Here is a 13,607-nt window from a genome sequence, read left to right as displayed (position 1 = left end):
CTTGAGTCCTGGCTCCGCCATAAATTCACCATGTCGGTCTCTGAGCTCTGCTTTGGCTTCTGTGAGAGAACACCCCTTCCCTTCTCACCTCACATGAGACACCTCTTGGGAAGCGCTTTGGAAATGTAGACCAACACAAGGTGCTGTCCCTGGGGCAGGACACCTGCAGCCCTCCCACTGTCGAGGATCCTCTCCCTTTGTGGCCATGAGCTCCCCATAGTGGCATTCTCAGCCTGGTGGCTCCCAGGGACAGGGACACCCTAACCTAAGGAGACTGGTGCTCATTGTTTCATTCAGGCCCTTACTTGGCTTTCTAATCCTGAGAAGATGCATTTTCATTTTAAAAGCTTATGCTCACCAATGCATGCCTGTCCTCCCAGTGAGCCTCCCCTGGGCTTCCTGCCCAAGAGTATCTCGCTCAGTGCACCAGGCATGGGATGGGATGACCACACAGAGGAAGCAGCTACCACCAAACAAGCTGTTCCTCACGCTCTCTCGGGTCCAAGCAGACCCTCCAAGTAGAGATTGCAGCACAAAGAAGGGGCTCAGCTGGTGCCACCAATGCCCACACCTTGTACCCCCACAGGACACGGTGGATGATGCCCGCATCAGAAGCATCAGTGACTTCTCACCACAGCTCAAGACTCAGGACACAGAGCAACTCAAGACCATCAGGCAGCGGCAGCAGCAGCTCAACAACAGGCCGGTCCCAGAGCAAGAAGCAGTGGGGCTGGGAGAGGGGGCTGAGGGTCCAACCCAGACTCAGCCTTACACCCTCTGCCTCAGGTGGAACAGTTTCCATGGCAACCTGCTCAGATACCAGCAGCAGCTCGAAGTGGCCCTGGAAATACACACGTTGTCCCAAAAGCTTGATGACATCACTCAGCAGGTCAGGAAGAAGGTAAGCAGTGGAGGAGCTGACGAAGCCAGGGGACCGTGCCTCCCACCCCTGGCCCACCTCTCCTCTTCAGCTGGGTACTTGGAGGCAGGTCCCACTAGGGGGCCATCAGTGGGTCTGCCAGGGGCTCTTAGAGTCAACTCTGGACCTAGAAGCCCCAATTTGCTTCTCGGAGGCTGGCCCCACCTGCCTCCTTTCTCCCATGAGTCCAGAGGCTGGAGCAACCCCTCCTCCCCATGTGTCCTCTGAAGTCCCTGAGCAAAGCCAGAACCCACAGGAGGTTTGCTGGGCTATGTGTCAGCTGACCCATGGGCGCCTGGCCAAGACGCTGGCAGAGGCGGTAAAATTGTACACAGCCTGAGAAGCACTGTGTTAAAAAGGTGGTGCCCTGGTCTGGGCATGCAGAGAGATCTGTTCTTACTGCCCGTCTGGTTCCTACACAGCCAGGCTGGTCCGTCTCGGTTCCCTGTGAAGGAATGAGGGTCAAGTGAGAGTGCATGTGGAGGCTCCACACCATAGAGGTTCTTGCCGCTGGGAACCTCCAGACCCAAGTGCCTCCTGGGAACCTTCCTCCTTCACAGCAGGAAGGACACCTGGTCAGGGCCAGCGGCCTGCTCCAGCCCATGCCAGGCACTGAGAAGGGAATCAGGCTGGCCGCTTGCTTTCCACACAGAAACCCTGTAGCCAGCGACCCCTCTGCCACAAGGAAGGGGCTGGAGCAAAGGCCAATAGTAACACCCCCTTCCTCCCCAGGCCGCCCTGGTCCAGGCCCTGGACTGTGGGAAAGATCTGGACAATGTGCAGAGGCTGAAGCAGAAACACAAGGAGCTGGAGCAGGAAATGGGCCTCCTCCAGGCCCAGGTGGAGGTGTGCAGCTGGGGAGTCGGGGGAGGGCCCAGGCCCAGGGTACAGCATCCAAAGGACCTTGGGCACCATGGATGGGGGGGAGGGGTGAGCTGTCAGGACCTCAAGAGACAGCCAGGTCCTCTCAGATGCAGGCTGGGCTCCCCTGAGCGCCCCCTGCCTCCTGGCCCCAGCCCCTGACCCTGGCTTCCTGCACAGCCTCTAGATCGTGAAGCAGGCCGAGTCTGCCAGAGAAGCCCTGAGGTGGCCCACGGCCTCAGCCACCAGCAGCAGGAGATGATGGACAGCTGGCGGCAGCTCCAGAGCAGGATCCAGAAGTGGTACAAACCTCGGGTCTCTTTCCCTCACCTCTTGCTGAGCCAGCCCCTGCAGCATCTCAATCCCCAGCCTTCCCCTAAGAGTCTTTCTCTGCCCTTAATAACAATCGGTATCACCAGCCTATTAATTCCCAACCCTCCGACCTTTTTTTGGCTGAAGCGTTTCAGGGACAGAAGCACTGGTGGGCACGGGGGCAAAAGGGCTGGGAGGCTCTGGGACTAGCTGATGGGTCCTGTGGGCAGGAAGGAGTCGCTGGACGCCTTGCAGCAAGCTCAGGAGCTGCAGGCAGTGCTTCGGGAACTGCTGGTCTGGGCCCAGAGGCTGCGAGCTCAGCTGGACTCCCGGAGAAGCCCCGGCAGCCTCGTGGAGGCCCAGCACATGTTGGAGGAACACCAGGAACTCAAAGTGAGCGGCCCAGACCCTGGGGCCTTTCCCGGATCTCATCTCCTCTCTGGCCTCCTCCCCCTTATTGTGACCACAATTTTGTCTTGGGTTCTTTCTGTGTCGGCTGCCTCTGCCTTTCCCCTCGTCCATCCTGCCCCCTCACTTGTCTTCCCCACCTCTCCTCCTTCCCCTTGGCCCTCTTCCCTCCCACTCAGGGAGCCTCAGCCTCTGGGATCTGAGCCCAGTCCTCTTACAGGCTGAGCTGGATTCCCGGATGGACAGCATCAGCCTGGCCCAGCGCACAGGGCAGCAACTGCTTGCTGCGGGGCACCCATCCACCCCCAACATTCGCCAGGCCCTGGCTGATTTTAATCAGGAGCTGAACAGCCTGGAAGGGGCCTGGCATGAGCACCAGCTTCACCTGCATCAGGCCCTGGAACTACAGGTAGGCAGCCTCCATCCCACCCCCACCACTGGTGCGTGTACTAAACCCACTGCCCCTGGTCAAAGCCAAAGCCAGAGAGGCTGCTGTGCCAGGGGCCTTTCCCACCACCCACCACTCACCTCACCCACTGCAAACCTTGCCTGCTGTGACCCCTTCTGTTGAGCCAGGCCCCAGTCCTGGCTTCCCACTGGGCCACCCACAGAGTCAACCTACCTGCCGTGACTGGACCCTCTACTTACGTTCTCCTGCCTTTTCCTTTCTCGACAGCGGGTTCTGAGCTCTGTGGAGCAGATGGAAAGTTGGCTCTCCAGCCTGGAAGCCTGCCCAGCCAGTGAGGGTCTGGGGGTAGGTGCCAGCAGGAGTGAGGGAGGGTTTGCCAGAGCAGCGTTAGGGATCAAACCGGCCACTGCTGCCTGAGATTTCCAGTCCAAGGGCAGCTCCCAGCCCTCAAGCCCTGGAAATTCTAACACTTGACCCCTCTTCCTCATACCTTTCCCGGTTGAGAATCTAAAGTCAGATATAGCCTGGAGGGACTGGGGGCATGTGTTTGATAGGAAAGCAGGTAGCTGGGGACTGGGAGGGCAGCCCTGTAGACAGTATCGCCTCCCAGGACTGCTTGGCCAACGTGGAGACCCTGCTGTGGAAGCACAGGGTGCGTGAGCAGGACCTGGAGGCTCAGGCAGAGAAGATGAGCGCGCTGGAAGCCGCCAGCCGCAGCCTGCTCCAGGGCGGACACCCCGAGGCCCAGGGCACGCTGAGTCGGTGCCAGGCCATGCTTCTGAGGTACCTCTGGCCCTGGCTGAAGGGGCTGTGGTTGGTGGGCTGGCACAGGCATCAGGCTCTTCCCCTGCCCTTCTCCCCTTAGCCTGGGCTCCCCCAGCCTTTCCCAAGGTCTGAATTCAGGTGCTGGGGCCCCATTGTCCCGACCTTGCAGTGTGTCAGCCTGTTATGGAATCAAACAGCACACGGTCCATCTGCTAAGATAAAGGTGACTTCTACAAAGAAGCACAGGCTTGAGAAACTAAGAGAGAGAGAGCCTCACGAAGAGGCCACAGAGAGCGCAGCAGTGAGCCAGACACTGCTGAGGTTCTGTGCAGCCCGCTCACGGTGGGTCTTGGAACCCATTCCTTACTAGTCTCCTGTCTACAGTGAGGGGATAACAATACCGCCTCTCAGGGTTGTGCTCAGGATGGGGAAGGGACCCTTGATGTCCTGGCACACAGGCAGGTTGGCAGATTTCTTATGCCCGTGTAACTGAAGCCCACATGGCTATGAGGCTCCAATCTCTGCTTGTTTTCCTCATAAGAGCCTATATGGTTCAGTGGCCTGTCCAGCCCCTCAGACTTTAGACCAAGGCAGATATGGGAAATCTTGATCCCAGATCAGCAGGGGTCTCTATCCTTCCCAAAGAGCCCACTAGGGCCCACAGTGTTGTGGTTCCTGCGCTGGTGACCTCTCCCCTCCTCTCCCCTGCACATGGACCTCACCTGGGTACCCAAGGTCCTTGACTGACAGATGGAAAATATTGGTTTGCTGGTCTCTGTCAACACTCCCCGCCCAGTCTCCTTGGATGGTTCCTGGCAGGCCCACCTGCACCCCCCAGGGCAGGGCCACCCAAACCCCTCCCTTTAAGTCTTCCATATCCTCTAGGGGGCTGTTTTCATTCCACCAAGATTCTCTACATCTCTCCTATCCCCCTTACACCTTTTGGCAACCCCAGCAGGAAGAGACAAGTGTTCACACTCACACCAGCGTGGGGACTCTGCTGGTGGGAGGCATGTATGGACCCTGGTGGGGTGACTGGGGGTATTAGAACTTCATTTCCTATCTCTCTAATAGATCTCATTCCTAACTGCTATTTTTGTTCATATGGTAATGGACTTACTATATTGGCCCAGGGGTATACACATATATAAATCAGCATGTATATGTGTGTGCACACACACACACACACATATGTATGCATACAAATACATACCAAAAAATTCTTACTAATAGCAGTATATGATCAAAAAGTGGTTTAGACACTGGATTAGTTTGTGAGGCTGCCATAACAAAATACCACAGACTAGAGGCCTAAACAACAGAAATTTGGTTATATTTCCAGAGGCCAAAAATCCAAGATTAAGATACTGGCAGCACTGGTTTCTCCTGAGGCCTCTCCTTGTCATCACACACTCTGTAAATGTCTGTGTCCTAATCTCTGCTTATAAGGACACCAGTCATATTGGTGTCATATACAAATAACCTTGTATAATTTAATTACTTCTTTAAAGGCCTTTCTTCAAAAACAGTCATATTCTGAGGTACTTGGGATTAGGACTTCAACATAGGAGTCTGGAGGACACGATTCAGCTCATAGCATTAATAAGGGGAAGTAGAGCGTGTCTCTAAATTTTAAACGAAATCCCAGAGTCAGGGTAAATTGATACACAAGAAAGGACAAGAAAGGCTGTCCTGGTATGGAAGTAACCTGAATGTCCATCAACAGATGAATGGATTGAGAAGGTGTGGTACATGTATATACAGTGGAATATTACTCGGCCATAAAAAGTAATAAAACTGGATGGACCTAGAGTCAGAGTGAAGTAAGTCAGAAAAAGAAAAATTTCATGTATTAATGCATACTTATGAACCTATTTTCAGGGCAGGAATAGAGACACAGACATATAGAACGGCCTAGTGGACACGGGGAGGGAAGGGAAGGCTGGGACAAACTGAGAGAGTAGCGTTGACATATATACACCACCATGTGTAACGTAGAGAGCTAGTGGGAAGCTTCTGGAAAGCACAGGGAGCTCAGCTCAGTGCCCTGTGATAACCTAGTGGGCTGGGGTTGGGGAATGGGAAGGAAGCTCAAGAGGGAGGGGATATACGCATACACATGTATACATACATACATGTATACATACAACATTCACATACAGCAGAAACTAACACAACATTGTAAAGCTATTATCCTCCAATTTTTAAAAATCAGATTTTAAAAAATGGGGAGAAGGGCTGTCCTGAAATGGAAGGGCACACTTGTGCATATGTGTGTGTATACGTGCACATACACACACATGTAGCAGCTCTGGGACCCAGCAAGCACACCCGAGGCCCCTGAGACCCTCGTTCTGCAGGAAAGAGGCACTCCTGGAGCGAGCCAGGACCCGTTGCCGCCAGCTGGAGGAGCTCAGGCAACTGCAGTCTTTCCTGCAGGACTCCTGTGAGGTGGGCCATGGCGGGGAGCAACTGTGATGAGGGGAAGGGCTTGCCCAGAGGAAAGCCACCCTTCTTCAGGACATCCCAGGGGTTAGAGAGGAGGAGAGCCCTAGGCAGCAGAGCCTCATCCTCCCTGTGTGCCCAGATGGCCGCCTGGCTGAGGGAGAAGAACCTGGTGGCCCTGGAAGAGGGCTGGTGGGACCCAGTGGACCTGCAGGCCCAGTTGCAGCAACAACAGCATCTCCAGGCGGAGCTGGACACCCGTGCACACCACCAACAGAGGCTGCAGATGGTGAGGCCCTGGGCACTGGGGACCGGCTATAGGCCAGAGAAGGAGCTGACCCCACAGAGCCCTGGCAGCTGGCCCTGAGTCACAGCTGGGGTGGCCGACCTTCGAGTGCATTGTATACAGATGCCATGCAAGGCACCAACGGGTAGTGGCTTCCCTGGGGCACCCCCTCTCCAAAAATATTGCCTTTTCAAGAATTTTAAGGACTGCGTTTTGGCATGATAGTTTTTAAAACTCTTGGAAAGATGTCAGAGGACGGAGAGTCAGGGCACAGCCAGCTGTCCTTTGGGTGTAGGAGTCAAAGCATGCTGCTGCTGCTAAGTAGCTTCAGTCGTGTCCAACTCTGTGCGACCCCAGAGACAGCAGCCCACCAGGCTCCCCTGTCCCTGGGACTCTCCAGGCAAGAACACTGGAGTGGGCTGCCATTTCCTTCTCCAATGCATGAAAGTGAAAAGTGAAAGTCAGTCGTGTCTGACTCCTAGCCACCCCATGGACTGCAGCCTACCAGGCTCCTCCATTCATGGGATTTTCCAGGCAAGAGTACTGGAGTGGGTTGTCATTGCCTTCTCCGAGTCAAAGCATAGCACCTTTTAAATTTACCCTCTTCCACCTACAAAGGGCACGCCCTGGTCCCAGATTGCCTCCCTTTGATATTAAGTGCCCTGCCAAGTATGTGAAATGTTTGATCCCATTTAAACAAAATACCCATTATTATCACCATTATATGGATAAGGAAAATGAGCTCAGAGAGGTTAAGAATTTGCCTGAGATCACACAGCTAGCACGCAGACTCTGAAACAGTGGGACTGGTAGCTGAAGGCAACCCCAGAGCCCTGAGACCAGCAGTCCTGAGTCCACGAGGTATGTTCTATGTTGTGGCTGTAGGAGGGGCAGAGGCTGCTACAGGATGGCCACTTGGCCTCAGAGACCATCCAGGAGCGGCTGCAGGAGCTGAGAAAGCTCTGGGAGGAGCTGCAGGCCCAGAGCCAGAGGAGGGCAGCCAAGCTACAGGAGGCCCGTGAGGTGAGGCTGTGTGGTGGAGTGGGCTGGGTACAGCTCTTGGCCTCTCCTCTTCACACTCGCATTCTGCCCCAGGCCCTGCGTCTGCGACGGAGCATGGAGGAACTGGAGAGCTGGCTGGAGCCTGTGGAGCTCAAGCTGAGAGTCCCCATCGGGGGCCAGGACCAGCCTGGGCTGGACGAGCTCCTGGGGGATCAGGGGGAGCTGGAGGCAGCAGTGGACAGGCAGGTCGGGCGGGCACAGGCCCTGCTGGGCCAAGCCCAGGCCCAGGCCTGTGTCCAGGAAGGTCACTGCCTGGCCCGAGACGTGGAAGAGCAGGCCCAGCGGCTGCTTCAGAGGTAACACCCACCCCTCCTCCCTGTCCCCCAGCCCAGCTCCTCAGGGCCTGCCCAGCCCATGGCGAGGGACAGAGTGAGTGAGTGATGTGCAGGTCACAGTCTGGCCCCAGATCCTGACAACCGGGGTCCCACCTGCCGCTGGCCCGCCCTCCACCGCTGCAGGTTCGAGAGCCTGCGGGCGCCCCTGCAGGAGCGCAGGACAGCCCTGGAGGCCCGGAGCCTGCTGCTGCAGTTCTTCAGGGACGCAGACGAGGAGATGGCCTGGGTGCAGGAGAAGCTGCTCCTGGTGGCCGCCCGGGACTGTGGCCAGAGCCCAAGTGCCCTGCGGCGCCTGCAGGAGAAGCACCAGGTGTGGGCCTAGAGGGACAGGGACTGTGCCCACAGTCGCCTCTGGTTCTGGGAGCTTCTGCCTCCGGGAGGTTCTGGGGGTCCTAGGATTCTTTGTTGGTCAGGAGGCAGGGTTCTGTCTGGGGGAATCTGTGGGGTCCCACTGGGCTTTGGACATAACTCCCAGGTCCCCCAAGGAGCACCCAGGAGCATGTCCCATGCCATCTTCCTCTGACTCCACAGAGCCTGGAGAGTGAGATGAGCAGCCACGAGGCTCTAACCCGGGCGGTGGTGGGCACAGGGCGCAAGCTGGTACAGGCTGGGCACTTTGCTGCCCGCGATGTGGCTGCCCGAGTGCAGCAGCTGGAGGACGCCATGGGCCGCCTGCGGGCAGAGGCTGCACAGAGGCGTCGGCGGCTACAGCAGGCTCAGGAGGCCCAGTACTTCCTGACGGAGGTAAGGGATGCTGCAGGGCACGAGAGGGTGGGCATGAGGGCACCCAGAGTGTAGGCAGGCCTGGAAGGTCACCCCCAGGTGAGGCTCCAGGCTCTCTGTGCATTTTCTGTCGCCTCCACTAAGTGGTCTCCTGACCCCGAGGTCTTCCTTCAGCATGTTTCCCAGAAAATGAGCCCACTGGCTTTGGTTTGGTTTGGTTTTGCTATTTTGTCTAAACCAGCGATTCTCAATCAAGGCTCTACATCTGTATCACCTGGAACTTGGAAGCAGTGCTGACACTCAGCTCCATTCCAGACCAAATCAGAATCCTACGGGGTGAGAGAGAGGCAGAGCGAGTTGTTCAAGCTCTCTGATGGTTCTGATCAGCCAGGCTGGGAACCACTCACTGCTCTAATTCTTGAGGCCATGAACTCAAAGATGTGAGTCCTGGAGGGCACCGCCTAGGGAAAACTGTGCTGTCACCCCAGCTCCTGGAGGCAGAATCCTGGCTGGAAGAACGGGGCTGTGGCCTGGACATCGAGGATATGGGTCAGAGTGCCGAGGCCACGCAGGCTTTCCTACGGCAGCTGGAGGCCACCAGGAGGGACCTGGAGGGATTTACCACGCGCATTGAGAGGCTGCAGCAGACAGCAGCCCTCCTTGAGAGTGGGCAGAACCCAGAAAGGTGCGCTGGAGCCAGGCCCAGGAGGGAGGAGCAGGGAGGAGCAGGGAGGAGCAGGGAGGAGCAGGGAGGGGCCCCCCCCCAAGGAGGTGTGAGGCCTAAGAGCTCCAGGGGGCTTGTCCTTCCTGCTGCAGCCCCAAGGTGCTTGCCCAGATGCATGCGGTGAGGGACGCCCACTCAGGGCTGCTGCAGAGAGTGGAGAGTAGGGGGCAAGGCCTGAAGGAGCAGCTGCAGCTCCACCAGCTGGAGCGGGAAGCCCTGCTCCTGGATGCCTGGCTGGCCAGCAAAGTGGCCACTGCCGAGTCCCAGGACTACGGGCAGGACCTACAGGCTGTCAAGGTGAGTCACTCCTGAGCGAACCTGGAGGAGAGGAGATTGAGTGGCTTGCAAGGGCAGAGTGGGGTTGGGAGGCACATGGGAAGTGAGGGGTCTCTGGGCTCTGGGAGGATGCCCGGCAGTTCTAAGGGCAGGGCCAAGGGATATCAGAAGTGGCGGATACTGCCAAGCTCTTTGCCAGCTTTGAGGGCTGCTGGACACCACCTCCAGACTGACCTCCCTGGTCCTGTACCCTGCAGCTGCTGGAAGAGAAGTTCGATGCTTTCAGGAAGGATGTCCAGAGCCTGGGGCAGGCTAGGGTGCAGGCCCTGAGGGAGCGGGCAGGCTCCCTGGAACGAGCAGCACCCAGGTGCTCTCCTCAGATTCAAGCACAGAGGAGTCGCATTGAGGCCTCTTGGGAGAGGCTGGATCAGGCAGTGAAAGCCCGCACACAGGTAGGTGCCCCTGGGCCCGGTCGGGGCAGACAAGGGGCAGGGACATCTGTGCCTTCTTCCTGGGCCAGGCAGCCACCCCAGGTGTGTGTGTGCACGTCTGTCTGTGTGTGGAGGGAGGTGGCTGCCTGTAACTCTGTGTGTGTGTGCACGTGCGTGTGTGCATGCCTCTAACTCCTAGTGCCAAGCAGATCAAGTCTCAGTCTTCCACCTTCAGCCCTCTCTGAGTTTCTCCACTGATTTGGTTCTTCCTGGTATAGTTCACACCTCCAAGGAGAAACAGGAAGCCTGTCTGGCCAGCTCTTGACCCCCTCTAAGCTCCCTCTAAGCGCAGACTTCAGGTTTGTTAAGACACAGACTAACTGGGCAAGATTTCGCCACCACTTCCCTCTCCTCATCTAGACGTTCTGAGCGGATTTGGGCGCCAAGGAAATCTCAGCGCTCCTCCATAGCCTTCGCTCTCAGGCACAGCTGGCGGTTTCTAGGGAGGCAGCCCGGGTCCCCGAGGCCCTGACAGAGCCTGCATCCTGGCGATGCTGTCACTCAGGGTCCTGGCTGGGCAGACTCCTAAGGCAACCCTCTTCATCTCAGCCAGGTCCCCCAAACCACCCTCCTCCCCACCGTGGGCTCATTTCCACCTGATTCCTAGTCCCCTGTCCTCCAACCTGGCTCATGAACTGGGCACTGAAGACCCTGTTCCCACAGAACGCCCCCAGGGCCCTACCCCATCATCAGTAACATTATGCGCTCATTGATCAGGGGCCATATTGGGACATTTTCTGTGCCCGGTGGTCATGAATGCATCACCAAGCCCCATGGACCTCCTTGTTTAAAAAGTGGCCCAGGAGGCCACATCTCCAGGGAGAGAGGACCCTGGCTCTTCCCAGGGTCCCTCCCTCTTCTCCCAGAACCTAGCTGCCGCCCGTGAGGTCCGAGGCTTGGAGCAGGTAGCAGCTGAGCTCCAGGCCCGGATGCAAAAGAAGGCCACCCTGGTAGCTAGAGATGCCTTCAACCTAAGCCTGTCATCAGTGCAGACTCTGCAGCAACAGCACAGATGTCTGGAGGTGAGGGTCCACCCCCAGGGCCTGCCCACCTGACCTCTTTCCCTGTGTAGGGGGACCCCAGAGTTGGGAAGGAAAGGGAGGGCCTGCTTACCCAGGTCGGGGAGCTGTCCATCCGGAAGCAGAGCCTGACTCTTCAGCGAAGATGGGTGCTTCCTGAAGAGGAGTGGTCATCAGGTTATGGGGGGATGAGGCTGATTCTGTGTTCTGGCGGCAGAGGGAACTGGCAGCGATGGAAAAGGAGGTGGCACAGGTGCAGACGGAGGCCTGCCGCCTGGGCCAGCTCTACCCTGCAGCTCAGGAGGGCCTGGCCAAGCAGCTGGCCGGGGTGCAGGAGGCCTGGGCCACCCTGAATGCAAAGGTCCATGAGCAAGATCGGCAGCTGGAGAAGGCTGCCGAGGGCCATGCCTTCCTCGGACGCTGTCGGGAATTGCTGTAGGTGGCATCCGGTCATTGGCTCAACTCTGCCCTGCAGGGTGGGGGTCACCTCATCCCCTGGTGCAGCTCATGCCCTGCCCCCAACCCCAGTCTGCACCCCTGGCCCTGACAGCAGCTTCCCCTCCTCACTCCGCAGAGCATGGGCCACGGAGAAGCAGGCCCTGGTGTCCTCAGAGGAGCTGGCTGGGGATATAGCTCGGGCTGAGGGCCTCCTGGCACTGCATGAGGAGCTGGGGAGAGAAATCAAAGAGTACTGCCTTCAAGCCCAGAACGTACAGCAGGAAGGGCAGCAGCTGGTGGACAGTGGCCACTGCATGTCCCTGGAGGTGCGAGCATGGCTATGGGTCTGGAACTGAGCTGGGCACACAGCCCCATTACCCCAGGCCTCGGAATCCCTGAGCAGGAGGAGAAGGCCAGGCAGTGGGCAGATAGAGGGGGGCAGAGACCAGGAGGGTCTGGACCTCACGGTCTTCCCTCAACACTTATGCTGGGCACTCCAGCCTGGCCCCACCCTGTAGGCATCTCACCCACAACACCCTCTCCCACCAGGTAACTGGGTGTCTGCAGGATCTGGACAGGCAGCTGCGGGCACTCAGAGAGGCCTGGGCCCTGCGCCGGGAACGCTGTGAGGAGAGCTGGCGTCTACTGAAGCTGCGGCAAGAGCTGGACCAGGCCGAGGCCTGGCTGGCCTGCCGGGAGGGCCTCCTGCTGGACCCCAACTGCGGGGTGAGCCAAGGCCCTGCCCCTTAGCTGGCCGCACCATCTGGCAGCTACAGCCTGCTGTTCCTCTCTCTGGCCCCCAGGGCTGGTTTTGAGGGACCAGCTCTCTGCACCCCCATGGGTGGGGCCTCACCCTGGCTTGCTTCTCCCCAGCACTCCCTGTCTGATGTGGAGTTGCTGCTCTGCAGACACAAGGACTTAGAGAAGCTGCTGGCCTCCCAGGAAGAGAAGTTTGCCCGGCTGCAGCAGGAGGCAGAGGTGAGCAGAGGCTGGGGTGAGGGGGCACTGGGAGACAGGGGTGTCCTGTCTCAGCCTGAGGGTTGGGATCCCCCCAGGCACTGAGCCAGTATTTGAGCCTTGGGGAAAGCCCTGTTCTTTCCCTTGCCAGCTGCAAGGTCCTGTCACCCCACATCTGGGTGGGCTGGTGCACAGTGTGGACTTCTGAGCTTGAAGAGATGAAGAACAGTGAGGAGACAGGCGCTCTGTCTGGGTGGGAGGGATGTGGGGAGGAGAGGCTGGGGTGTGGAGCCCCCAGAGCCTGGTCTGACTCATCTGGCTGCTCCCCTCCCCAAGGTGGAACAGAAGCAGCAGGTGAAGGGGCTGAAACCCTTGAGAAGCTGGTGGCCCAGAGCACAGCTGACTGAGACAGGGGACCAGCAGCCATCTGTCCCCATTGAGTCTTGCATACGCTTCACCGCCGTCTCCCCGGAGTGCACAGCAGGGACCCTGGGGGTAAGGAGTCCACAGCCTGAGCCAGCACTGCAACACCAGGGGGTCTGTCTCCAGGGATGAGGAGGTCGGAGACGGTTAGGTGCCTCATCCACTTTCCAGAGGGGGACCCGTCGTCTGTGCTGGTCTTGATGTTTCCCAGGCCCCTTCTTGCATTTTCAGGATGCAAAGGGTGTCCCCACCACGGAGGGAATTTTGGAACTTAAGCAGCAGCTCCTGCCTGGCAGAAGGCAGGTGAGTACCCGGAGATTGCTTCTGCAGCAGCTGCCCCGCAAGAGCCACGCGAGGGTTGAGGGCCAGGGGGCTGGCGCCCACCTCCCCCAACTTAGGACCGTCTGGCTCCTCCGGACCACGTCGCAGTTTCTGTCCTCACCCAGCAGGGGGCGGGCCCTTCCTCCTCCCTCTGGTTTCCCTGGACGACCCCCGGCTCCCCCTTGCCCGTAGGCACCATGGTTCAGTCCAGTTCCCTCCCTGGGAGCCTCTGGACACACACTCAGGTTCCGGTGAGGCTGCTGTGGCCTCACCACCTCCCTCCACGGCCCAGCCTGAGCCTGCCGCATGGCTGCCCTGGGACCCTGGGGGGCAGCTGAGCCTGCTACAGGAGGAGCGTGGGTGGGTAGGCAGAGGACAAAGGGCCCCCAGGGAAAAGCAGAGACAGTGACACCCCCCGCCACACACACAATCT

General features: G+C 58.4%; 1 protein-coding gene across 2 annotated transcripts in view; it reads left to right on the top strand.

Annotated features, from left to right (window-relative positions):
- The window catches only part of SPTBN5 (spectrin beta, non-erythrocytic 5), a 49,720-nt gene that overhangs the window by 33,031 nt on the left and 3,082 nt on the right, over positions 1–13,607 (top strand). Inside the window, exons 38-61 of one of the 2 annotated variants that reach the window (XM_061430858.1) lie at positions 587–702; positions 787–901; positions 1,652–1,765; positions 1,961–2,082; positions 2,323–2,485; positions 2,721–2,909; positions 3,177–3,254; positions 3,520–3,692; positions 6,035–6,125; positions 6,262–6,408; positions 7,291–7,428; positions 7,501–7,763; positions 7,926–8,112; positions 8,334–8,546; positions 9,014–9,210; positions 9,342–9,546; positions 9,783–9,977; positions 10,883–11,038; positions 11,253–11,470; positions 11,610–11,799; positions 12,023–12,199; positions 12,347–12,451; positions 12,767–12,925; positions 13,085–13,156. In XM_061430858.1, the coding sequence (XP_061286842.1) occupies positions 587–702; positions 787–901; positions 1,652–1,765; positions 1,961–2,082; positions 2,323–2,485; positions 2,721–2,909; positions 3,177–3,254; positions 3,520–3,692; positions 6,035–6,125; positions 6,262–6,408; positions 7,291–7,428; positions 7,501–7,763; positions 7,926–8,112; positions 8,334–8,546; positions 9,014–9,210; positions 9,342–9,546; positions 9,783–9,977; positions 10,883–11,038; positions 11,253–11,470; positions 11,610–11,799; positions 12,023–12,199; positions 12,347–12,451; positions 12,767–12,925; positions 13,085–13,156 (3,783 nt within the window). Of the gene's footprint in view, positions 1–586; positions 902–1,651; positions 1,766–1,960; positions 2,083–2,322; positions 2,486–2,720; positions 2,910–3,176; positions 3,255–3,519; positions 3,693–6,034; positions 6,126–6,261; positions 6,409–7,290; positions 7,429–7,500; positions 7,764–7,925; positions 8,113–8,333; positions 8,547–9,013; positions 9,211–9,341; positions 9,547–9,782; positions 9,978–10,882; positions 11,039–11,252; positions 11,471–11,609; positions 11,800–12,022; positions 12,200–12,346; positions 12,452–12,766; positions 12,926–13,084; positions 13,157–13,607 lie in introns of both variants that reach the window. The other variant, XM_061430857.1, reaches the window with a different exon arrangement.

Source organism: Bos javanicus, chromosome 10 (genome assembly GCF_032452875.1).
Source record: "Bos javanicus breed banteng chromosome 10, ARS-OSU_banteng_1.0, whole genome shotgun sequence".
In the NCBI taxonomy this organism is placed as follows: Eukaryota; Metazoa; Chordata; class Mammalia; order Artiodactyla; family Bovidae; genus Bos; species Bos javanicus.
The sequence above is the reverse complement of the archived record's forward strand: the minus strand, read 5'-3'. Positions and strand labels throughout refer to the sequence as shown.